This window comes from Trachypithecus francoisi, unplaced genomic scaffold (assembly GCF_009764315.1).
Source record: "Trachypithecus francoisi isolate TF-2019V2 unplaced genomic scaffold, Tfra_2.0 Lachesis_group17, whole genome shotgun sequence".
Taxonomy (NCBI): domain Eukaryota; kingdom Metazoa; phylum Chordata; class Mammalia; order Primates; family Cercopithecidae; genus Trachypithecus; species Trachypithecus francoisi.
This window is the reverse complement of record NW_022681462.1, coordinates 4,352,628-4,377,945: the sequence shown is the minus strand read 5'-3', so window position 1 is coordinate 4,377,945 and position 25,318 is coordinate 4,352,628. Positions and strand designations below refer to the sequence as shown.

The 25,318-nt window shown below is 43.3% G+C and overlaps 1 protein-coding gene across 3 annotated transcripts in view; it reads right to left on the bottom strand.

Moving 5' to 3' along the window:
* Positions 1 to 3,969: 3,969 nt before the first annotated feature.
* The window catches only part of NMS (neuromedin S), a 45,122-nt gene continuing 23,773 nt past the window's right edge, over positions 3,970 to 25,318 (bottom strand). For 2 of the 3 annotated variants that reach the window (XM_033239045.1, XM_033239044.1), the window contains exons 3-11: positions 15,134 to 15,189; positions 14,449 to 14,499; positions 10,112 to 10,135; positions 9,965 to 10,018; positions 7,904 to 7,978; positions 6,798 to 6,833; positions 6,173 to 6,214; positions 5,018 to 5,066; positions 3,970 to 4,092 (exon numbers count right to left, since the gene is read on the bottom strand). In XM_033239045.1, coding sequence (XP_033094936.1) covers positions 5,028 to 5,066; positions 6,173 to 6,214; positions 6,798 to 6,833; positions 7,904 to 7,978; positions 9,965 to 10,018; positions 10,112 to 10,135; positions 14,449 to 14,499; positions 15,134 to 15,189 — 377 coding nt within the window. In that variant the 3' untranslated portion in view covers positions 3,970 to 4,092; positions 5,018 to 5,027. Of the gene's footprint in view, positions 4,093 to 5,017; positions 5,067 to 6,172; positions 6,215 to 6,797; positions 6,834 to 7,903; positions 7,979 to 9,964; positions 10,019 to 10,111; positions 10,136 to 14,448; positions 14,500 to 15,133; positions 15,190 to 17,426; positions 17,503 to 25,318 lie in introns of those variants that run through there. The other variant, XM_033239046.1, reaches the window with a different exon arrangement.

Below are 25,318 nucleotides of genomic sequence, written 5' to 3'. Positions count from 1 at the left end.
TCCTCCTGTGTGTGTGTCACGTTTTTCTCTTTCTTTGCATTTTTTATAATTTTTGTTGAAAATGGGACAGTTCAGATGTTATGTTGTAGCCACTCTGGATATTGATCTCTCCCCCAACTCGAATTGTTCTTGCTTACTTGTTTGGCAACTTGGCTGCACTAGTTCAATGAAGTCCAGTTTTTCCACAATCTACAGAGTCTGATGTAATTCCTCAGGTGATGCCAGCTTGGGCATGCAATATAGTCTTTCTGTCCACTGGGGATTACTGTGGTTTCAAATGTAATATGTTTTACTGTCTCCTTTCCTGATCTTCTCATTAAGTTTCTGGTGGATCTCATTAAACTGACTAAGTGATTGCTGTTTTTGACAACACCCTGGAACGTAAATGGCTTCATAGTCTGATCCAATTGAAGTAAGTCCCTTCAGAAAAAGCAAGATGTTGCCTGTCTTTGAGGTTTTCTCTGATTTCCCTCTGTGCTATATATGTTATAAAGCAGGAGCTAGAGAGAGGGGTGGAGAACTCTGCCTGTCCCATCTGGGTCCTCCCTATGGAGAAGGAGATATGTGTCAGGGGTTGCAGAGAGAATGCTGAAAACTAGTGCCCACGCTGTTGCTATTCCTCAGTACACATCTTCTGCTGCACAGAGTCCTGGAGAATGAGATGTGCTGGAATTCAAAGGTTGTTCCAAATCTGCTCACACTAGATCTCCAGCCCTGGGAATCTGGGAGTAAAAGCAGTTGCCATTCATCTGCTGAGCCCGCCGGAGCAGCTCTGCCACATTAGAGAGCTCAGTTGGAAATGAGGTTACTCTTTTCAACAGCTGCCTTGCCAGAATCCTGTCTACATAGTGGGAATTGAGGGTAAAGAAGTAGGTGCCACCCAGTGACCACCACCCACTTGAGACAGGCCTTCTGCAGCACGATTTTTAAAAAATGTGATCTGCCAAAGTTCACTATCTACCAAAACCTCCTTGAAGAGCTCTTCCTACCCAGGGAGCTAGGATTATGTGAACTGCCACTTGGTTGCTGGGCCCACTGGGACAGTTGTCCCAGGAAACAGAGCTGTAGGGAGATGGGTACAGTCCCTAGCTTGAATACTGTCAGCTTCCACGCTTCTTACTGAGTTTCCGCAGATTTTATAGAATTAATCCTTCTCAATGTATTATAAACTTTGCTCAATCTCTAGAGATTTTAAATGTTTGCGTTTGCTAATTTTGACCAGATAAATAGATGTTTCTCAAGGAGTGGCTTTCCTGCATACCTCACACTACCATTCTGGAGGTCCTTCCCTGGGGCCTTTTGTTATGCAGCAATAAATAACTAATACAATGGCCAAGGAAGGATGTGTCACGTGTGATTTAAATTAAAGCAAGGCCGGGCGCGGTGGCTCAAGCCTGGAATCCCAGCACTTTGGGAAGCCGAGATGGGCGGATCACGAGGTCAGGAGATCGAGACCATCCTGGCTAACACGGTGAAACCCCGTCTCTACTAAAAATACAAAAAACTAGCCGGGCGAGGTGGCGGGCGCCTGTAGTCCCAGCTACTCCGGAGGCTGAGGCAGGAGAATGGCATAAACCTGGGAGGCGGAGCTTGCAGTGAGCTGAGATCCGGCCACTGCACTCCAGCCCGGGCGAAAGAGCAAGACTCCATCTCAAAAAAAAAAAAAAAAAAAAAAAAAAAAAAAAATAAATTAAAGCAAGCAATCAGTCAAGTGGACAGCAGCGAGGGCATTTCAAGCAGGAAAAACACAAAGTGCAAAAGTGTGGAAGGTAGAAGTACAGAGGAGGATCTGAGTTAGAGAAGTGATTCTCAGAGTGTGGTGCTTGCAAGAGCATCATCAGCATTCTCTGGGAACTTCTTCATAGTGCAGATTCTTGAGCCCCACTCCAGACCTAATGAATCAGAATCTCTATGGGTGGAATGTAGCACTCTGGGCTGTAGCAACCTCTGTAGGTGTTTCAGAAGCAGGTTAACATTGGAGAACCACTGAAGTAGAGTTGTTTTTTTTATCAGCTATAATAGTTGGGCTTCTAATATGCCCAACTTCTAAGTGATTTTCTAGTTTCTTTTTTAAGAAATGAGAGATAAAGAGCACGTAAGTACTTCTCTTAGTGAATGCTTTAGGGCCTCGTTAGAGAAAATCAGTCATGAGAAGCTGGTCATGCTGCAGCAGGTAGATGTTCCACTTTTGCGGAGAATAAGTCACCTCTGATTTTAGTCTGAATTTTATTAGTTCCAATGGTTTTAATGAACCACCTACAGTTATTCTGCATATGGCCTAATTAGGATATGCAGGGCCTTTGATCCTGTGTGTAGTTCATGATCAGTGGCAGAGGGAGGTGTGGATATTTAGCTTTAACACGATTTAAAAGGGAATATTTAATATTTGACTAAATCCAATTAACTGAAACAGTTAAAACTGTGCAGGACTTAAAGAGTAAAAAGAAGTTTGAACTGAAAGAAGTAAAAGCAACTCAGCTGTTAATCCAGCTGGGAGAATAGGCTCAGATAAAGTGAGTTGCAATGATCACAGATAATGTGATTTTCTCCCAAGGTCATGCTGCAGCTGGAAAATGCCATAACAACTCCCTCGAGTGACAAGAAACAGCAGCTGGCACAGGACTGATCCTGCTTCTTCAGACCCTCAATCAGAGTCTACAGTGAGAGCTTAGACTTTACAAATCTCCTCCCTCTCAACCTAATTAAACTAAAGAGTTTCTGCACAGCGAAAGAAACTATTGGGCGTAAACAGACAACCCACAAAATGGGAGAAAATATTCAAAAACTATGCATCCAATGAAGGTCTAATATCCAGAATCTATAAGGAACTTAAACAATGGAATGAGCAAAAAACAAATAACTCCATTAAGAAATGGGCAAAAGACATGAACAGACACGTCTCAAAAGAAGACATACAAGTGGCCAATAAACATCTGAGAAAATGCTCAACATCTGGATCAGAAAAATGCAAATTAAAACCACAATGAGACACCATCTCACGTCAGTCAGAATGGGTATTATAAAAAGTCAAAAAACAACAGATGCTGTTGAAGCTGTGGAGAAATGGGAACACTTACAAACTGTTGGTGAGAATGTACATTAGGACAGCAACTGTGGAAAGCAGTTTGGAGATTTTTTAAAGAACTAAAAACAGCTATCATTCAGCCCAGCAATCTCATTACTGGGTATATATCCAGTGGAGAGGTTTGAGAGTTGTTGATATCGGCAAGGTTTCAGGAAGTTCAGTAGGATTTTAATACTGTCTGTAGAAGGTTAGTGCATAGTTAAGGCAACTGGATGGGTTATAGGCTGTGTTCTTTTTCGGGATGGGTATTTAACATTCCACATTGAGGGTGTAATAGTCATGGGGTCTTCTGCGTCATCTGGTCTGAGTTGAGTGCAAGGCAATAAAGGAAGAAGTTAATATCTAACACAGGTCAGTAATTAAGAGCGAAGGGGTCTTATCTCTGGTGCCATTCAGTCTTTCTTAGTCATTTTACAGATTACAGAACAAAAAATAAGGAAGAGAGTTCATTTATAGTTGGAGAAGCCGCAGTGGCAGCTGCATGTTACACGACTGAGGCCACACAGTCACATCTCTCTCAAGGTTCAAATCATTTAATGTTCCAGTAGCCTTAAGTCTGAATTGTTTAATTTCACAATAGGCACGACTGATTAAAACATTGGCCACTGGTGACCAACTCAACTTTCAGTGCCTCTTCTCCCTGGAGACTGGGGTTGGGCTGAAAGTCCCAATCCTCTAGTCCTGCCTTGGTCTTCCTGGTGACCAGCCCCACCCCAAAGCTACCTAGAGGCTGCCAGCCACTGCCAATCATCAGTATACAAAGAGACACTGAACGTTTTGAAATTGTCAAGAATTTTAGAACTTGTATGTCAAGAAATATGGACAAAGACCAAACATGTATTTCACAATATCACACAATGCTACTTTACTTTTATGAAGCTGAATACCTAGTGAACATAGAGCAAGACAAATATCTTTAAATACTGTTTGTGGAAAGAAATTTGATATTTGTTCAACATAATCCCTGGATGGCCTCATCAGATCCAGCTTTCTTTCACCATTGAATCCTAAAAAAGAAAAGAAAAATGTATTGCTCAGGTGAAATCATTCTCAGAATCAAGACAAAGCCCATGGGCAGGTTATTATGTAGCATATTTCACAATTAGACCTCAGTTTGACATGTCATAAAGGCCCAGGTTGCTTTTCCCACAATCAGTACTTGTAAGATTTGGTTTTGCTGTATCTCATCAGGCCATTAGGTTGGTGTAAGCACTATGGCCTCAGGGAACATCTTCGCCTTGTGTTTGCTGGGTAGTGCCATTTCCCAGCAGTGTGACAGCTTTCTCAGACACCTTGGACTGCTGGGACCCTGACCGCTGGCCCCTGCTGGCAGCATCCATAGGACAGCGGCCTCATATCCTTGGGACCACATCCTCATGAGAGACAGAGAAGGCCCGGAGCTGCTCTTGAGGATTCACTTCCTCTTCCACAGGGCTGAAGGCCCAGGAATCGCTCCAAATTAAAACTCTGGATCTCAGAGCACCGTTGGAAGGGGGAAACAGCCTTGCCTGGCCGTACTTAGAAATGCTCTCAGTGTAGGGAGCTTGGTAGCTTCCAGAACTCCTTGGTGCACCACCCAAGCATGACAGGGTGGTGTTTCCTTATCAAGGGGGCCAGGTGAGAAGTGACGGAGGGCCCAGCTGGGCTGCAATGAGCCTATATTCCCATCACAGTGACAGCGGGAGACAACATGCCTCCAAAGAGCTGGGCATGGAAGTGAAGGCTGCAATATTGCCCAGATAGCCTGCATCTGCTAGGCTGGGGTGGGGATCTCTGTGGTCCTGTGTGCAGGAAAAGGGAAGGGGCAGAGTCCTTGGGGTTATGCAGGGTCCTCCTTTCTTAAACAATGTTCCCCCCTCGTGGCTGCCTCTCACTCTCTCCAGTCAGACACATAAAATTTGCTTGAAAGAGAAAAACTGTGATGAAGCTGACCTTGGACTACCTACTGGGCCTCATCTTCAGTGTTTCTGCCATTCCTGGGCTGGAAAAAAAAAGGAGCAACTTACGGATACTGAGACACAATTCTCTGCAGCCTTATCTTGATTCGGCTCTTCTCTCTATTGAACCCTAAGGCCTCATTCTTCTAACAGGGATTTCACTGCCTTCCATGAGGACTCACCTGGGAAGCTCTCGCCCTGGGCTAGCACCAGTCTGGAGGTCCTCGGGGACAGTGCTCCAGGAACCTCACTGCTCCTAGGATCCCAACACCGTCACTTACCCATCATCCCACCCTTTAGCCTATGCTTATGTGGTAGGAGGTTCCACAAACCATCCAGCACAGGACTGCCCAGTCTGGAGACGTCATGGAGATGGACTGTTCTCAAAGCACTTTCCAGGAAACGAGTAGGTCATACAGACCCATGGGAGTGAGACAGGGGTGGGAAACAGCTCCACAGTCCCTATGTTCGGGAAACAAACGCTTAAGCCAAGAGACACAGGTTGTGTTCTGCAGGACTTCTTACAGCCTGCGATGGGCCAGGGTGTATTGTGAGTCTTTGTGAATGTCGGGTGCAGTGTTTTCCAATCTTTTCTGACTTTTGCAGGGTATCTTTTAGCGCCAGTGATTCACAGAATGCAGTTTCTGGGGGCATGGATCTAGTCTGACTTGCTCATTTTTCTATGCAGATACTGAGAATCTCAAAGGTGGAGCACAGCTAGTGAATGGCCGATTAAAATCTAAGATAACTCTTCGACCCTCTGACCCTTGCAAGAATTTCTGTTACCCAGGAAGGAGGAGAGGATGGTGCCTAAGCTCCTCCTGCCATGTGTTTTTGGGGCCATGAATCCTGGACCCTAATGCTCTAAAACACGGGCTCAGATTCTGGTCTACCCTGTGTCTGTCTGTCAGCAGAACTCCCTTACGCCTACTCTGGTGCTCTCAGCCTCTCCTCCTGTTGGACCCTTGCCTTTACAAGCTTGTAGGAGGAGATTTTGATTGCAGTGATACCCAGTGAAGGGTGAGAGAGTCCCCATAATTATCCACCAATTCACCAAGGGGTCCTGGCTCTGCTGTTTGCAGTCACTCCACGATTGGGATGGCTGCAGTGAATCGAGGTTAGAAAGCAAAGGTGAGAAAACATGCTATACCCTGAAAAGGAAAAAGGGTCGTCCCCAGGTGGCAGCGTGATCCTGCAACATAAAAACATAAGCCATTATGCAACCATGTTGCGTTACAAGTTCTTCAAAAATGTCTATAGGGACAGTTTTCAAAAAAGGGTGGTCCCGGACCAGTGGCACCAACAACCTCTAGGAACTTGTAAGAAACACAAACTCTTTGCCCCAGTCCAGACCCCCTGAATCTTTGGGGGCAATCTGAATTTTAGCCAGGTGACCCTGATGCATGGCCACGTTTGAGAACCACCAGTGTTTGGGGTTTGTGCTCTGGCAGTGCCTCTGTTGGAGTGTGTACAGTGGCATGTGGGCTCCTGAGCGAGAGAAAGCAAGACCTCAGCAGCAGCTGGCTCCAGGTGACTCATCTGTGGGGCTGGAGGTGAAATCTGAACAGCCAGAGGCATTGCCCCATGTTCCTGTCTGCCCCCAGGGAGACCTGAACTTAATTGCTCAGCCACAAAAGATTCTCAGGGTCCTTTTGAGACTAGCTCTGCCCAGAAGTGGTCTGGAGGGGCTGCAGGGTGGCTGGCTCCAAGGACTTCCCCACCCTTCTCAGGTAGGGCTTTCTTTGGGGGTTACAGTCTCCAAGGCTCTTGTGTACCTTCTTGGTGAAGTCCACTGCAGCAGTCCCCGAACCCTGCAAGGAAATGAGGTGCGGGTACATTCAACAGGAACCACATCATGACCTGGCAGTGGTCTTAGAGTGATCCTGCCGTCCCTGGCTTCCTTCTAAGGTAGTCAGAAGTCTGGCGCAAAAGAGGAGGTGGAGAGCATGGCAAATGGTGGGATCACTGCTGTGATCTTCTCTAGCAAGCTCCTACTCAAGAAGGCAAACTTGTCGTCTTGGCTGAGTTACCATCTGTGTCCAAGGACGTTAAGTTTGCTTGCTCCTCCTAACAGCGCCAACTTTGAAACGGGCACATTGCAAAGCTTCGGACACTTTGAAAGGATTAGCCATTTTGGCTTCTTCAGCTTGTTCATTGCCTGTGAACCTGGTGTAAGAATGGAATCAGACTGGACCCGGAGGCTTGCGGTTAACAGGGGATGGGACAAACTGCTGCTGGTGCCCAGGATGGCCAACCAGTGTTCTAGGCACTTGGGGCCCTGGGATTTTCAGAGCTAAAACTAGGAAAGTCCTGGACAAACTGGGATGAGCCAATCACCCTATCTGGGCAGGGGGTTCAAAATAAATTTTCTCTCTTGCTATTTGTTTGTTTATTTTTGCTACCATGAAACAAAACTTTGATTACCATTGAACAGGTTCAGCTGGTCATTTCTAAATTAAAAAGTAAAAACTAAAGAAGAAAGCTCTGACAAATGGACAACGGGTAGATAGGGCCATGGGAAGCAGAAGCTATCTCCAGGGCAAATTTCGTGTCAGGGGAAAGAGACAGGGGAACTGAAAAAAAGTACAAAACCAAGACACAACTTCAGGATGAAAGGGGCTGAAGAGGAGAGGGATGGAAGCAGGCTGGGCCATGGGGTCTCTCCCCGGGCCCTTCAAGCCACCTCATGGGGTTTCAGTGGAGGAAACTGAGGCCTAGGGAGGTCAAAAGATCAGCAGTTCTGCTCAGCACTCCCTGCCAAGGTGGAGATTGAGATTTGAGGAGAGAATGACAGTGAGCCCCAAGGTGACAGCATGCTTTTACCATGATTCAATGAACTGTGAGTGGCATAAAACTATGGTGGAAGAATAAAAGCACGTACTCGCTGCAGAAATCTCTTCATCCGTCTGTTGGCGAGCTTGGCAGCCAGGTGCATTAGAGGATGCACTGGAGGAAACTGCAACAGAGAGAAGCGGAGAGGGTCACACAGGGGGACATCCACAGAGGGGTATTTTGAGAGCCCAGGGCTATGCGCATGCCTTTCTACTCACTTCCCTTACAAATGGGTTTAATTTTCAGAGTAAAATCCATTTTCGAGCCGAAGCCTGAAATTTTATGTTTTCAATAAAGAGCCGCTTGCCTTGAGAACAGGTTTCAATTCCAACACAACCCTTAAAATTCCCTTAGGGTAAATTGGACTTTTCTCTGCATTAACCCTCAGCACTCTGTGCTCCTGGAGCGGAGTGCCTTGTCCTAGAAGCAGCTCTACATGTATTCTTTCTCCCTCCCCAGGGGTGCCCTCCTCGTCCAAGGGAAAAGGTGGAGGGCAGCCCCTGTAACCCTCCCCAGGTACTTCTGGTTTCCTGATCTTGTCTGTGACTGCCGTGCACACCCAGGTGTACACACCTGTCCTCATCTAGTCCTCATGAATCCTCCCTGTGTGCTTTGGTTTACAGTAAAATTTGATTCGTGTTACAGGTTTTTTTTCCTTTCCATTATTCTTCCTCCTTTCGTGGTGCCCTTGTTGGTTTTGATAATATCCACCTCCTTGGCCGGATGCAGTGGGAGGCCAAGCACTTTGGGAGGCCAAGGTGGGTGGATCACTTGAGGTCAGGAGTTCGAGACCAACCTGGCCAACATGGTGAAACCCTATCTTTACTAAAAATACAAAATTAGCCAGACATAGTGGCGCGTGCTTGTAGTCCCAGCTACTTGGGAGGCTAAGGCAAGAGATCATGGCTTGAAGCCGGGAGGCGGAGGTTGCAGTGAGCCGAGATCACGTCACTGCACTCCAGCCTGGGCAACAGGAGTGAAACTCCATCTAAAAAATCCTCCTCCTTACCTGATCCCTATTCCTACATCTGTAATACTGATTGATTCTTAGCAGAAACATTTTTTTTCCTGGTTATTTGCTTTTTTAAGGATCCTCTTAAGACTTGGAGAGCCTTGAATATATAAGTAAGAGACTTTCTAGTGGTAAAGTTTTACTTGCTATGACTGGGTTTAAAAGTTACATTCTGGCTGGGCATGGTGGCTCACGCCTGTAATCCCAGCACTTTGGGAGGCTGAGGCGGGCGAATCACCTGAGGTCAGGAGTTTGAGACCAACCTGGCCAACATGGTGAAACCCTGTCTCTACTAAAAATACAAACATTAGCCAGGCATGGTGGTGCATGCCTGTAATCCCAGCTACTTGGGAGGCTCAGACAGGAGAATCGCTTGAACCCCAGAGGTGGAGGTTACAGTAAGCTGAGATTGCACCACTGCACTCCAGCCTGGGTGACAGAGCAAGACTCGGTCTCAAATATATATATATACACACACACACACACACACACGCACACACATATATATATACACACACATATATATGTATACACACACACATATATATATTCTATGACCTCTCCAATATTCCTCAACTCATACCCCATAGAAATTCACCCGCACAAGTTGCTCCTGAGGGTAACTCAAATCTGTAGGAAGGAAGTTAGAGATGATGGTTACTATTCCCATTGCACATACACATCGCAACAGCCACGGAAGATGTTCATCCATGTATCACTACTGGGGGATGGTACCACACACATCACAAAGCACAAATTTAAAAACAGATGGTAAGAACAAACAATATAAACAGAACACAGTGTTTACCAGGCTCTTCCTGTACCTCTGTTTAAGTGCATAACAAAAAGTTATTTCCTACTTATTTTTCCTTTTCTATAATTTATTCTCCACCTTCTCAGATAAGTTGGCCACCTACCACCCCCCACCCCAGAGGGAGAAAGAGAATCTCTGCAGTCCCAGGGAAAAGCCCCGGGGAAGCTACTACGCAGAGGATGTCCAGAGGCCCCAGCTTTTCTACTTGTCTGTACGTATTAAGAAGGGACGGACGACATGCAGAGGAGAGCCACTTTTACAGATGATTATGATAAAATACTGACCCCAGTTTTAATTGGATGTGTTGCCTCCTGAGTTCTGGAGTAGTGAAACAAAAACTAAACAAGAAAAGAAAGTGATATTAGTATTGAGTGTCACTTGCTCTAAACATCGATGCTGCATGCCCTTGTACTGGGCTGGGCGGTACTCACCCTTTTGTATATGTCTTGATTATCCTGGAAAGAGAATTGTGAGGGTAAGTTAGGTGAAATTTTACAGGGGCAGGCAACTGATAACGTTTTCTGTGTCAGGTACACCATGAACCTTACTGGATGTACCTGAATATTATGATAAATTGGAAATCTAAAAAGAAATTCCTCTGTTACACAAATTTAATGAGACTATAGTTGATGCAGGACCTTACAATAAAGAAAATTGCCAGCAATACATCATCATGTGAAAATATCTCATTTCATCTTTTCAGTTTGCAGGGGGTGAGGAGGAGAGACCTACTTTCTGATGCATAGAAGAAAATAACCATCTGACTATGGGTGGAATAAACTAACTATTACAGTTTTTGATTTGCTGCAGAGTGTATCCTGGTATTCAGTTTTTATAGTTCATATTGACCAAGCTTCTTTTTCTCCAAAAGCTTTCTACATGAATTTTTGCTCACCTTGCAGAAAGTACAACTTTCCTTTTCTAAATCCTTGCCCATGCACACACCTCAGCCCTGGCTTGCGTAGATAATGGCTGCATGTGGGCTTATCTCACTCAAGGAGATGCCGGGAAGAAGGCTTCTTACAAAACAATAGAGTAAATGTTCATGTCCGTGTTTTGTAAAGTCACTAGAGATGATTACTGTGAACAATCATTTAAATCTTCTGATCTGGCTAGTACTGATCATTCACATCTCACCCATGCTTAAAGATTTTCGAATCAGCTGAAACCTCAATCAAGACAAAAATTAAAGCTGTTAATAATACTTCTAATTGTATTGCTGTGAATACAATTACATCTTCCTGCAAACTTCGTGGAGAATTTCTTTAGTGGAAGAGAGCAATACCTATGGATCCTCTCTCTCTCTCTCTCTCTCTCTCTACCATGTACATACGTGTGGATGCACAAACATGGGCGCACACACACAGACACACACTGTAATCCACCAACTTTACCAACAGTGGAGGCTCTGTGGAACTTAACTCTATTTCCTTATGATCACCATTTTTAGCCGGCAGAAAGTACTTGCTATTTTTACAGCTCCTGGTCTTGTTGTCAGCATCTGTTCACAACTCTGTGTGTGTGTGTGTGTTTATGGACACTTATTGGGCAAACAGTTGTTTTTTGTACGACATTCATCGGCTGTATACTATTATGTTTACTTTTCAGGGCAAAAATTGATGAGGAATGTGACGATGCTTTTCCTGGTGGTAATTACCCTGCTCAGCGTTTCATATGCCCCTTCCTTACTTTACTTTTTTCTTTTTTCTTTTTTTTTTTTTTCTGAGACAGGGTCCATCACCCAGCCTGGAGTGCAGTGGCGCAAGCTTGGCTCACTGCAGACTCCACCTCCCAGGTTCAAGCGATTCTCCTACCTCAGCCTCCTGAGTAGCTGGGATTACAGGCACCACGCCTGGCTAACTTTTGTATTTTTAGTAGAGATGGGGTTTTACCATGTTGCCCAGGCTGGTCTCAAACTCCTGACCTCAAGTCATCTGCTGGCCTCAGCCTCCCAAAATTCTGGGATTACAGGCAGGAGCCACCATGCCCGGCCTACTTTTTTCTTTTTAGAGAAGAAATTATTTCTAATTGTACCGATCAATGTTGTTTATGATTCATTTCCCCAACTAGAATACCAACGCCATGAGAGCAGGTGTTCAGTTTGTTTTACTACCGCATCCCTAGCACCCGGCCCGTGGCATGCTCTCAATAAATATATCTTCTGAATGAATGAATGGTAGAGCTCTGTTCACAAGAACTTATTGCAGTTTTCTGCATTGAAACGTCTTCTAATCCCATGTGGTGACCAGAAACACGAAACGTGAAGAGTTTTGTGGCTGTCATTGTTTGCAGAATGTGACTGCTTTCTGAATTGCCTTGAGGTAAATGTCCCCTAGAGTCACAGACTTGGCCTATTCTGGAAACCAGAACAGGAGTGAACTTAGAGCTCTGGCGACACACCCAGACTTTGGGCCACTGAGGAAACCAAAGCCCCAAGAGACGAAGTGACATGCCAAAAGTCACATTTCAGGGAAGCAGCAAGCCAGGAAGAGCCAGTTTCTCTATTAATACCTTTAAAATATTGGCAGTTTTGTTCACTGTGCAACCCCTTGCTCTTCTGCAGTTGGAAACAGTGAATGGGAGAGGCTTGGAAAAATGGAGAAGGCGGAAGGAAATTCATTCTTAGTGGGCCCTTGCTCTTGAGGATCCTTAACCCAATTTAATACTGCAGGTTGCCCGTGGGACAGCCACACTTCCACTGCCTCTGCGGATGCAGAGGACACCCCCACAGTCTTCACCTGAGGGACAGGGAAGTCCCTTCTGTGCAGCATGGGGAGGAAGTAACAAAGGGTTGAAGAACTCTTGAGCCTGAATTTTTGCTCCAAGACCAAGGCTGTAAAGATTATTCCTGAAAATGAGAGCTAACGATTGCCTTCAAACATATGCATAGTAAACTGAAAATAAGAAGAAATGGGAATGATATATTCATGAAATTTGAGAAAGTGACGTTTGAGTCTTGAAGAATGAGAATTGGTTGCATCAACAGGCAATGGCAAAAACTAGCACTTAAATGCTGTCGTTTGCCACGTTCTGGATGCTGTTGAAAGCGCTTCACAAATATGAAAGCGTTTAATCCTTACAACAGCATTCTAGGGTACTATGACAATTACCCGTATGCTACAGATGACAAAACCGAGGCACAGAGCAACTGAGAAACTACCAAGTTTAAACAGAGCTGGACTTTGAAACCAGGTATTTTTGTTTTAGAGTCTGGACTGTTAACTGCAGCCTGTGAAGGAGGCAAAGCCATTTCTGGTTGAGGAAAAGACTGTGCAAGGACATCAAGGGCCTGGTGCATTTGGGGAACACTGAGAGGTTCACTGTGGCTGGAGCACAGTGTGCTGTGGGTTAGGGGAGGTGAGGGATAAAGAGACGTGGCTTGGCCGGGCGCGGTGGCTCAAGCCTGTAATCCCAGCACTTTGGGAGGCCGAGACGGGTGGATCACGAGGTCAGGAGATCGAGACCATCCTGGCTAACACGGTGAAACCCCATCTCTACTAAAAATACAAAACACCAGCCGGGTGAGGTGGCGGGCGCCTGTAGTCCCAGCTACTCAGAGGCTGAGGCAGGTGAATGGCGGAAACCCGGGAGGTGGAGCTTGCAGTGAGCTGAGATCTGGCCACCGCACTCCAGCCTGGGTGACAGAGCGAGACTCCGTCTCAAAAAAAAAAAAAAAAAAAAGATGTGGCTCAAGGTGAAAATGCAGAGGCTATCCTAGGCATCATGGACTATCCTACCACCCTTTTGTTCTTTCAAGTAAATCAACTTACTTTATATCTGTGTGGTTACTACAGTTACTGTAAAGTTTTTTGTTTTTGTTTTTTTGGTGAGACAGAGTCTTGCTCTGTCACCCAGGCTAGAGTGTGGTGGCACAATCTTGGCTCACTGCAACCTCCACCTCCTGGGTTCAAGCGACTCTCCTGAGTAGCTGGGATTGCAGGCGTGCACCATCACGCACGCCCAGCTGCTTTTTGTACTTTTAGTAGAGACAGGATTTCACCATGTTGGCCAGGCTGGTCATGAACTCCTGAGCTCATGATCCGCCCACCTCAGCCTCCCAGAGTGCTGGGATTACAGGTGTGAGCCACCATGCCTGGCCAGTTACTGTAGAGTCTTTTAAATGAAACTTTTTTTTTTTTTAATTGAAGCAGAGTCTTGCTCTGTCACCCAGGCCAGACTGTAGTGGCCCAATCTTGGCTCACTGCAACCTCTGCCTCCTGGGTTCAAGCTATTCTCCTGCCTCAGCCTCCCAAGTAGCTGGGATTACAGGTGTGCCACCATGCCTGGCTAATTTTTGTATTTTTAGTAGAGATGGAGTTTCACCTTTTTGGCCAGGCTGGACTCAAACTCCTGTTCCCAAGTGATCTGCCCACTTTGGCCTCCCAAAGTGCTGGAATTACAGGTGTGAGTCACCATGCCCGGCTAGTTACTGTAAAGTCTTTTACATGATAGCTATTGTTTTGGAGAACTGCTATATCATGGTATATCAATTTATAATATGCAATATATCATAACATATAATTAGCTTAACTATATATGATTATAATAATCATAAGAATATAAATGAACTACCCATATTTTATAGTAATTTATATTTAAGATATTTGCTTGATTTTGTATAAAATTATATTCTTGAACACACATATAAATGCACAGTTACAGATACATACAGCATTCTCCCATAGGTAGCAAAAGAGTGTGTTTGTTGAAGACATATATATATTATATATTATATATATACACACACACACACACACAGTTTTTTTACCTTAGGTTGGCGAGAAAGAGATGCCCACTGACTCAGACAATATGCCAGTTGCTAAAACATAAAATGAAGAAAACAAATCAAAGGGATGAGGGGGATGAAGACAGATTGATTAATGGGTAATCAAATACAATTAGATAGAAGAAACAAGGCCTGGCGTTTGATAATTCAGTAGAGTGACTATAGTAAACCATAATCTATTGGATATCTCAAAATGGCTAATAGAGAATAATTTGAATGCTCCCAGCATAAAGAAAATGTAAATGTTTAAGGTAAATGTTTAATATCCCTTGATACTCCAATTCCCCCAACTTGGTTATAACATACTATATGAAAGTATCAGAATATCACATGTACCTTGAAAATATGTACATTGATTATGCATTTATAATTTAAACAATGAATCAAAGGTAAGTATAAATTCTTCAGTCAGCAGAATTTTATTACAACAGATTTAAAATACTAAAATTGTCCTATTTCTGAACCTCACATTATCTTCTCACACAGTGGCAGTGAATTTTAACACAACCCTCAGGATGCCCTAAATGAGGCCATGAAAAATGGCAGCAGTGAGTTTCTGCTGCAGCCAAAAATCTGATCTCAAAATAGTTTTAAGTGAGCATTATACACATGATGTATTGAAGGTCCAGACTAAATAGAAATCTCACATTACTGAATAATTGGGTACCTCAAGCTGCACAATATCCAAGCCATCTGGAGGATCAGCTAAAGGTTGGGGAAATCCTATTGTGAGAAATCACAAAAGTATTAATTAGAGAAAAGAGGTCATAGCATTTACTTCCAAGTCTTTACCATGAGAAACAGACAGTTTCTATTAAAGTAATAAACCACCAAAGAACCATACAAAAGAGGTCAGTGGGAAAGTAAGATTTGATCTGATGTTGTTAAAAGGATTTACAAAGAAAATACACTTCTACTTGCCACTAGAATATACAAAGATTAATTTAAAATGGCATGGTCGTTAATTTACCATGAGTGTTCGGTACAACTGTTAGCAACTCGGCAAAGAGGAGGAAAAAAAAATCCCAAGGTAACGACTTAGTTTGTATTTTGATAGAATTCATAAGGGTGGCCTATTAGAAAATGGTGTCAATGAAGGATGGACATCAGAATCACCCTGGAACTTTGAAGACACACGGATACTCATCTCTCTGCTGCTACAGACTCTCTAGGGATGGGCTCTGGGGAAGGCTGCTGGCATGCAGCTGGACCCTGTCAACCTTTTGTCTAACTTCAGTGAACTCCTCTTCTCATTTGCTTGTGATACAACACTTGGTGGGATAACTATAGTGCAGTTGAAAGAATCAATTGGATAGGTCGAAACTAACAAGATGAAATTAGATGGATAAATATAAAACCTGGCACTTAGATTTTTAACGTGTGGAACAGGGAATGTGTGACTCAAGAGCAGTTTATGTGTAAAAACAAGACAAAAGAAAACTGAGTGGTATTTTGTCCCCTGCATTCTCTCTGAGGCAAGATAAAGCTAAGGCAATGTTATGTTATATTCAAATAACAGGGCCTAAACCTTAAAAGGTAATAGTCTGACTTGAAATGGTAAGATACGAGGTAAAGTCACTGAGCATACTTTTCTCTGGAAACAGGAATATTAGGAAGTATATGTTAACTGCTTTCAACTGTTTTGAGAACTACAATAAGTAAGAGATATTAGTCTTATCCTGTGTTTCCCCCAAAGAACAGAATAAAGGCTGATGGTTAGAAAGTTACATGTGATCACACTTAAGCTTAGCGTAAAGAAGTTTTTGACAATTGGAATCATTCAACAATGCAAAGTAATGCAAACGAATCCTAAAAGGATTTATGGAGAGGTTCTTTGTTAATAAAACGTAAAGACCTACCCTCAGGAAACATAAAGTCAAATAGGAAAAAATAGGGAGGTGAGTATAAACGTATAGAAAGATAAATAAAAGGTAATAACAGATTTACAAAAGTATAATATAAACAGGACTCTACTGGAGCAAAGAGGCAGCACCTGGCTGTCTTAGCTGGCAGTGAGTTGGGGTCATTGAAAGTAGTTAAATAGAATTGGGAAGTTACAGAAGGGATCCCTGCACCCTGTCAGAGGTTAAACCAGATGACCTTCATGGTCCTTTGCAAGGCCCAGTTTTGTGATTACATTGTAGGACATGACAAAGCGAACATACTGTTTGAAACATATTTTCTCTGTCAATATATTTCCAAAGATGTTCTACTCTCCTAAGTCAAAATTCTAATGGAAAAATCTAAAATGGTATGTGTTTCCAACCTTAGTTGTTCTGCCACCGCCCACTTCCCTGCATCCTATGAAGATGGTGGTAAGATTCCAACCACAGACCCTCACTCCACCCCTGTTCCCTAGAAGTTGGTTCTCAGAGTTGGTGAGGCGATGCCCGCGCCCGGTCAGCACCGCGGACAGCTCACCGGCCCCGGGAGGTAGCGGCTTCCACCACGCTCTGGAACTCTGCCTCTCTAAAACCCAGGGGAAAGGCTTGGAAAGGATTCCTTTTTTCCACTGTGCGCTCCTCCCGCGCCCGTCTCGAACTGCCCATCAATTCCCATTCTTTGGGGCTGTAAGCTCAGTTTTACCAACTCTGTCCTCGTCTCTTCAGAATCCGGGGAGCAGAAATGGCTACAAGAGGTGTCTTCCCCTAACTCCTACCAGGACGTGCCTCACCCTTCAGTTTTAGCGGCACATGCTCAGGACATCCCTGGGGCAGGAGCAGCTTAAAGACAGTCCCACAGGGAAAAGTCTCCCTTGGTAAAAGGCTTCAGCATCTCGCTGTGTCCATCCTCTCCTAAAGGTTCGAAACAAATTGCAGTCAGAAATCAAGAAGGTAGTAATGAGGGCTGGCGGGGGAGAATGAAGCTTGACTCCTTTCAGAACTGCCCTGGGGGATCAAGGTCTGTCTCAGTCATCCTCAGAATTCAGGCCAGATGGAATCTGGTGAAGCTCCCCTTACCTGAGGAGGGAATCTGTAGCATGCAGAAGCAGTAGATGACCAAGATGACAGGGAACTGGGGACGAAGAGGTTTCATTGTTAGAGTCTGGTTTCTCCTTGCTGGCCACAGACGGATGCTGCTAGGACAGGAGCTGCGCATTTCCCCAAGGTCCACAGGCAGAGGCAACCCTCTGTCCTGCATCTGATCAGCCCAGCGAAGAAAGTGCCTTTATTTGCAGCGCCCGGGAGCCCATTTGCTGATCACCAATCAGCTTTGCACAGGAGGACCCCGGCTTTCTCATAAATGTCATGCTGGGCCCTTATTTGTAGAATAATATCCTTCTGGAGTAGGCACTGTAGAGAGTCCTCTTTTACAACCCAGCAATGAAAATAAAAGGTAGAGAGTCCTGATTGTTATTCTATAACGATCTGAGAAGTATTTCTGACTCAAGAAGGGCTTTTTCTCTTTTTAATAAAAAATTGGACACAAATCTATAAATTATTGCGTGATAAAGTCTTGTTTCCTATGAAGCTGTTTATTTTCCACCACTAACAAAGGATGTTGTGTCATCTTGGTGCATCTAAGAAGGACAAAATTTGGAGTCTTGGGTATAATATTTTTAAAAATCTGAAGTTCAATTGGGGCTCTGTTTGTTTTTCAGATCATGGCTGAAAATTAGCCTCTCTGAGGTCTTTCCAGATTCATTTTAAGGAACAAGTCAAGGATTTCAAATTGTCAGTATTCAGGAAAACATGACAATGTTTAATAATAATAAATAACTTCATCTACTGAACTTCTACATGTTGGGATCTGTTTTAGGCATTTCACATAGGTTATTTCATGTAATTCTCACAGAAAATCTATTAGGAATGTCTTATTACTCTAATTTTGTGAATGAGGAAACAGATGCTAGGAAAGATTAAGAAACTTGTCCAAGATCATCCAGCCATCAAGGATGAGAGAAGAAATTTGGACTCAAAGGTACCTGAACCCAGTCATTTCTGTAAGAATATGGAATTTTAATTGATAAGTAATTTTTTAAACGTGCTTCCTTGGGATTAGATATGTGATAGAAAGAAGCAGGAGAAAGACTGAAGTCTTCTATTTCTTGCAAAAAGGGCAACATATATAGCATACATGAAATAAATATCTTGTTTTTTTCATTATGCGTATCCTTAATTTTCTTTCTTTCTTTTTTTTTTTTTTTTTTCTGAGATGGAGTCTCACTGTTGATCAGGCTAGTATGCAGTGGTGCCATCTTGGCACACTGCAACCTCTGCCTCCCGAGTTCAAGCAATTCTCCTGCCTCAGCCTCCTGAGTAGCGGGGATTACAGGCGCCCACTGCCAGCCAGTTAGTCCAGCTAAGTTTTGTATTTTTAGTAGAGACTGGGTTTCACCATGCTGGTCAGGCTGGTCTCAAACTCCTGACCTCGTGATCTGCCCACCTCAGCCTCCCAAAGTGTTGGGATTACAGGCGTGAGCCACCGCACCTGCTGCATATCTTTAATTTTTGCTCTTTTAGAGATTAGGTGGTTACTAATAACCGCTGGATGTTTACACATGGCTCAAACATGTTAATACTTTACCTAAGTCATAATATATAATTGTTTTAATGAATGAGTTTTTTTTTTTTTTTTTTTTTTTTTGAGACGGAGTCTTGCTCTGTCGCCCAGGCTGGAGTGCAATGGCGCGATCTCGGCTCACTGCAAGCTCTGCCTCCCGGGTTCACCCCATTCTCCTGCCTCAGCCTCCCAAGTAGCTGGGACTACAGGCGCACGCCATCTCGCCCGGCTAGTTTTTTTTTTTTTTTTTTTGTACTTTTTTAGTAGAGACGGGGTTTCACCGTGTAGACCAGGACGGTCTCGATCTCCTGACCTCGTGATCCACCCGTCTCGGCCTCCCAAAGTGCTGGGATTACAGGCTTGAGCCACTGCGCCCGGCTTGAATGAGCTTTTAAAGAATAATTTTGAGTGGGAGTTGCTCAGAAGGAGCTGTTTAGTTTTGACTTAAAATGTGGCATTTTGTCAAAAAAGTTTCAATTCATAACAGGCTGATAATTATAAACTACCTTATAGCCATAATATTTTGCCTTTGAGCCAGTAAGAAATCGAGATTTCTATTTATTACAGTATTTACCAGTTTGGTTCCAGGAGACTAACCCAAGGTCTTTAAATACCAGGCAGAGATTACACCATTTACATTAAAATCCACCCACTTCCTAACAGCAAATCTTTACTGAATGAAAGGGAAAACATGAATAAATGCTTTTTCAACATACACCACTTATCTACGTGATATTAACCACTGTCACTTATGGTCATTTTAGGCACATGACACACATAATAGCAAACGGTTGTGGTATTTTTAATAAGTGTCAATCAACAAGTACTTTTTCAACATCTGCTCTACTGGTGAACTGGTGTTTATGCATAAGCGTCAAGGAAACCTCTGTGATAGCTCTGATTTATGTCAACTCTATGTTTCTTCTGCGTATTTTGCCTACACTATTTTTCAGATATTCAGGAGAAAAACGTAAAAATATTATTTTCAATACTAACTTAGAAATTGAAAAAGATTTTAAAAGTCTGTGCTGTTACTATTCAACAACATGGTTGTAAATTAATTTGTGTTTTCTGCATAACTCATATGCTAAGGCCCTAGACCCCAATGTGACTGTATTTGGAAACAGGGCTTTTAAGGAGGTAATTAAGGATAAATGAGGACATTAGGATGGGGCCCTAATCCAACAGGACTGGTGTCTTTATGAGAAGAGGAAGAGATGCCAGAAATCTTTTTCTCTCTGCATGCATGCACAGAAAAAAGTTGTGTGAGGTTGTCTGCAAGCGAAGTAGAGAGCCTCACCAGGAACCAACTTGCTGGCACCTCGATTTTGGACTTGCATCTTCCAGAGCTGTGAGAAAATACATTTCTGTTGTTTAAACTACCCAGTCTGTGGGTTTTGCTATGGCAGTCCAAGAAGACCAATACAAACATGTAAGCATTTTTAGCCAATTCAATACAAAAATAAAATGAAATAATGAAAAGTAAAAATTGGAAACTCTCCTTGATTTCAAATTATACGATTATCTGCCCAGATTACCAAAAATTCAGTGAAATCAAGTGGTGGATGATTAGAATTAACAAAAGTTTACCAAATTGACCAAATTTTAGGGAAACTATTTTCAGTACTAATTTTCTTAGGACAAGAGCAAAAATAAATTTTGAAATGTGTCAAAATGTAAATAGCTTTAAAAACTATGAAATACTGAGGGCAAAACTGGAGAATAAATGTGCAACACATTTAAAAAGAAAACTACAAAACTGTACTGAAGAAGTGTGAATAAATGAAGAGGCATATCATTATCCTCACCAGCAAGATTCAATGTTGTTAAACTTCAATTGATGGCAAAATTCATGTGTAAAATCAGTGTAATCCTAATTAAATTCAAAATGACCCTTCATGAAATTTTAAGACTTATTCTGAAAGTAGTTTGGGAGAGAAAATATTCAAGAACATTTGACAAATTTTTGGGAAAAAACTTGACACTTTACCAATGCCAAAATGTACCATAAAGCTGTAGCAATTGTGGTATTGTGGTCGACATTTTGTTACTGATCTAGTAACAGGCAAACCAATCCATAGGATGGGATAGAGAGAGTTGAAGCAGATTAGATTAATTTAGAATAAAGGCACATTTCAAATCACTGAAAAAAGGTGAATTACTCATTGAATGGTGTTCAGGATCATTGGCTATTTATCTGGCAAAAATTAAATACCCTATTCCACACTATACAGTAGTCTCCCCTTATCCTAATGGGATATATTCCAAGAACCCAAGTGGATGCCTGAAGCTGAAGATAGTACCAAACCCTATAGACAGTATGCACGAATTTCTCTTTCCTTCTTCACAGTTTCACAGCTAGAAAATCGTTCTTACTGTAGATCTTAGCCACCTCTGCACACGACATTTTTTTCTTTCCTTATTATGCCAATAACTTTCACCTTTTCACCTAAAGGAAGCACTTTATGACTTCTCTTGGGGATATTTCAATGGCCAGCATCATTACTCTTGTGGCTTTGGAGCCATAATGAAGTCAGCTAAGGGTGACTTGAATACAAGCACTGTGATGCCACAACCATCAATCTGTTAACCAAGGCTGCTGCAGAGTGACTAATGAGCACGTAGACAGCACGGAGATGCTGGACAGAGGGAGGATTCAAGGAGAGAGGGGCAGGACCCAGAGACTTCATCATGTTACTCACCTGGGCACGCAATTGAAAAACCTAATTGCTTATTTCTGGAATTTTCCATATGTACTATGTTCAGACCACAGTTGACTGGTGGAACGGAAACTGTCGAAAGTGAAAACGCAGACAAGAGGGGACTACTGTAGGCTGGGTGCTGTGGCTCACGCCTGTAATCCCAGCACTTTGGGAGACCGAGGCGGGTGGATCACCTGAAGTCGGGAGTTGCAGATCAGCCTGGCTAACATGGTGAAACCCCATCTCTACTAAATAGACAAAATTAGCTGGGCGTGGTGGCGCATGCCTGTTGTCCCAGCTACTGGGGAGGCTGATGCAAGAGAATGGCTTGAACCCGGGAGGCGGAGGTGCGGAGGTTGAAGTGAGCCGGGATCACGTCACTGTACTCCAGCCTGGGCAAAGGAGTAGTGAGACTCTGTCTCCAAAAAAACAAAAAACAAAAAAACAAAAAATCAGGGGACTACTGTAAATTAAAATAAATTCCAGAAGATCAATAAACTAAACCTGATTCACACACACACACACACACACAATTATAAATATTTTAAAATTCTGTGTACATTATGCTGTTTTGAGATCTTAAAAAAAATCTTTGTGGCTGGAGAAAGACCATTCCTCCCAGGGCTAGTCATGCTTAGAGATAGCAAGGTCTCAGCCTGGAGCACGCCTGCGATGATAAACTGAGTAGTGCAGGGCCATAACTCCTCTATCTGGCCCCTAAGCCCCAGGAGACAAAATCCCTCTGACTGAAACACCCCAGGACCAGCTGCCAGGCAACTAGGAACCACCTCCACAGCTCCAAACCCTCCACAAGTATTCACATTAGCCACTCCTAAACTGTTCACCCTGCCCTGCCTTGCCCTTCCCCATAAAACCCATAAAGGGGGTGGACTAGATCTTCTCTTTGCTCCTGTCTTCCACCTCCTGACCACCCTGGTGCCTTTCCCACATGGTCCTCCTGTCTCCAGGACCTGTGAGTGTAGTACACTTTGTTTTTTCCTGTGCCACTCCTGTGTCTCCTCTTGAGGTCACACCTGGCTGATCATCACATAAAAGAAGACAAAGTACACATACACAGACACACAGACACTTGTATAAAATCCTGTATTAGAAAAAAATTGAGCAAAAATTTTTATAGGAAAATTGCTCTAGAGCAAAACTTAAAATAGGGATGACAATAAGGAAAAGATCGATACATTTTAAAGTATTTTAAATAATTCTGTATAAAAAGATGCCGTAATCAATATTAGCAAGGAAAAAAAAAACACCATAGGATAAGTGCTTCCAAAAGCTATAGGGGTAATTACTGATAATATAAAAAGAGAGGGAAAGAAAGGAAGGAAGGCAAAAAGGAACAAGGAAAGGAAAAAAGGAAGAAACAACCTAACTGTCCATCAAGAGGTGATTGGGAAAAAAAGCTGATACATACGTACAATGGAATCGCTTATTAAATAAACGAAGGGATCCATAATATGGAAATTTATGTAACTGTGGCTTTTTTTGTTTTTCTTGAGATGCAGTCACTCTGTTGCCCAGGCTGGAGGGCAGCAGTGTGATCTCAGCTCACTGCAACCTCTGCCTCCTGGGTTCAAGCAATTCTCCTGTTTCAGCCTCCCGAGTAGCTGGGATTACAGGCACGTGCCACCACGCCCAGCTAATTTTTTCATTTTTAGTAGAGACAGTGTTTTACCATGTTGGCCAGGCTGGTCTGAACTCCTGACCTTGGGATCTGCCCGACTCAGCCTCCCAAAGTGCTGAGATTACAGGCGTGAGCCACCATGCCCAGTCTATGTAACTATTTAGAAGAATAAGATAGGCCTACATGTATTCACAGGGAAAATTCTTTATAACATGAGTAAAGAATACATGTTACAAAATTTCATGTCATAGTCTCTTGCCTGCCACCATGTAAGACAAGACTTTGCTCCTCATTTGCCTTCTGCCATGATTGTGAGGACTCCCAGCCATGTGGAACTATCTGGCTCATTTTCCACCTTTGCTGTGATCTCTCAGCAGGCAAGGCTTGTGTCTCTATTTCCAGACTACTCCCTCCTTTACATCAGAGCGATTGGCACACCTGTCTCAAGCAGGAGACTAAAAACTACCTGAAGCCCTGGTGTATGCTGCAGGGGTCCCCTCTGCTATATTCTTACACATTGCTTCTTTTCCTTGGTACAAGTAAATACTAGGAGCACTTAGAGGCTCCTAGCACTTGTAGAATAGCCATAAATGAGGAGTCTGAAAAGAAAAAAGAAATTGCATGCCATGCACTCCAGTATCAGGTAGCTTCTGCTCATAACAAATCACTCCAAAACTTAGTTGTTTAAACAATCATTTATTTAGCTCAAAATTCTGAAGGTCAGCGATTTGGGCTGGGTTCTACAGGGCAGCTATTCTCAGGTGGACTTACTTACACATTTGTAACCACCTGGTGAGTAGACAGGTGAGACCCTTTGGTTCTACAGGGCAGCTATTCTCAGGTGGACTCACTTACACATTTGTAACCACCTGGTGAGTAGACAGGTGAGACCCTTTGGTTCTACAGGGCAGCTATTCTCAGGTGGACTCACTTACACATTTGTAACCACCTGGTGAGTAGACAGGGTGCCTGAGACCCTTTGGTTCTACAGGGCAGCTATTCTCAGGTGGACTCACTTACACATCTGTAATCACCTGGTGAATAGACAGGGTGCCTGAGACCCTTCTCCATGTAATCGCTCCTTCTCAGGGTGGTTAGCCCAGGCTTGATCTCACGCTCATTTCAGAGTTCTAACACAGTGAGAGGAGAAGCTACAAGGCCTCTTGAGTACTAGGTTTTCAGCAGGCACTACATCACTTCTACATTATAATGGACAAAGCCAGTCACAAAGCTAGCCCAGATTCAAGGGGTGGGAAAATAAATTTCACCTCTCAACGATGAGATGAACTACAAAGTGTTATGGCCAATTTTGCAATCTACCAACCTCCACTTATGTAAAAGTTTTAAAAAATAGAACACATAGTTATGTATGTACAGATGTAGGTAAATGCAAAGTAAAAGAATAATAGCAGAGATTCTCATGCAGTGAGATTCTGAGGAGTCATTAAAAGCTTTTGAATTCTTGGCTGGGCGCAGTGGCTCATGCCTGTAATCCCAGCACTTTGGGAGGCAGAGGTGGGCAGATCACGAGGTCAGGAGATCGAGACCATCCTGGCTAACACAGTGAAACCCCGTCTCTACCAAAAATGCAAAAAATTAGCTGGGCTTGGTGGTGGGTGCCTGTAGTCCCAGCTACTCTGGAGGCTGAGGCAGGAGACTCACTTGAACTGGGAGGCGGAGGTTGCAGTGAGCCGAGATTGTGCCACTGCACTCCAGCCTGGGCCACAGAGTGAGACTCTGTCTCAAAAAAAAAAAAAAAAAAAACCTTTTAAATTCTTGCATTTCATATTTTTGAATTCTTGCATTGATTATTTATGAATTACTTGTATAAGTAAAACTAAATTTAAAAAATTTAATAAAGTCTGAAACACTCATAAGCATATGGATTAATACTCAAAGATCTAAACTTGCATATATAAAAGATCAACTGCTTTCATATCCTTTGCAGGGACATGGATGGAGCTAGAAGCCATTATCCTCAGGAAACTAACGCAGGAACAGAAAACCA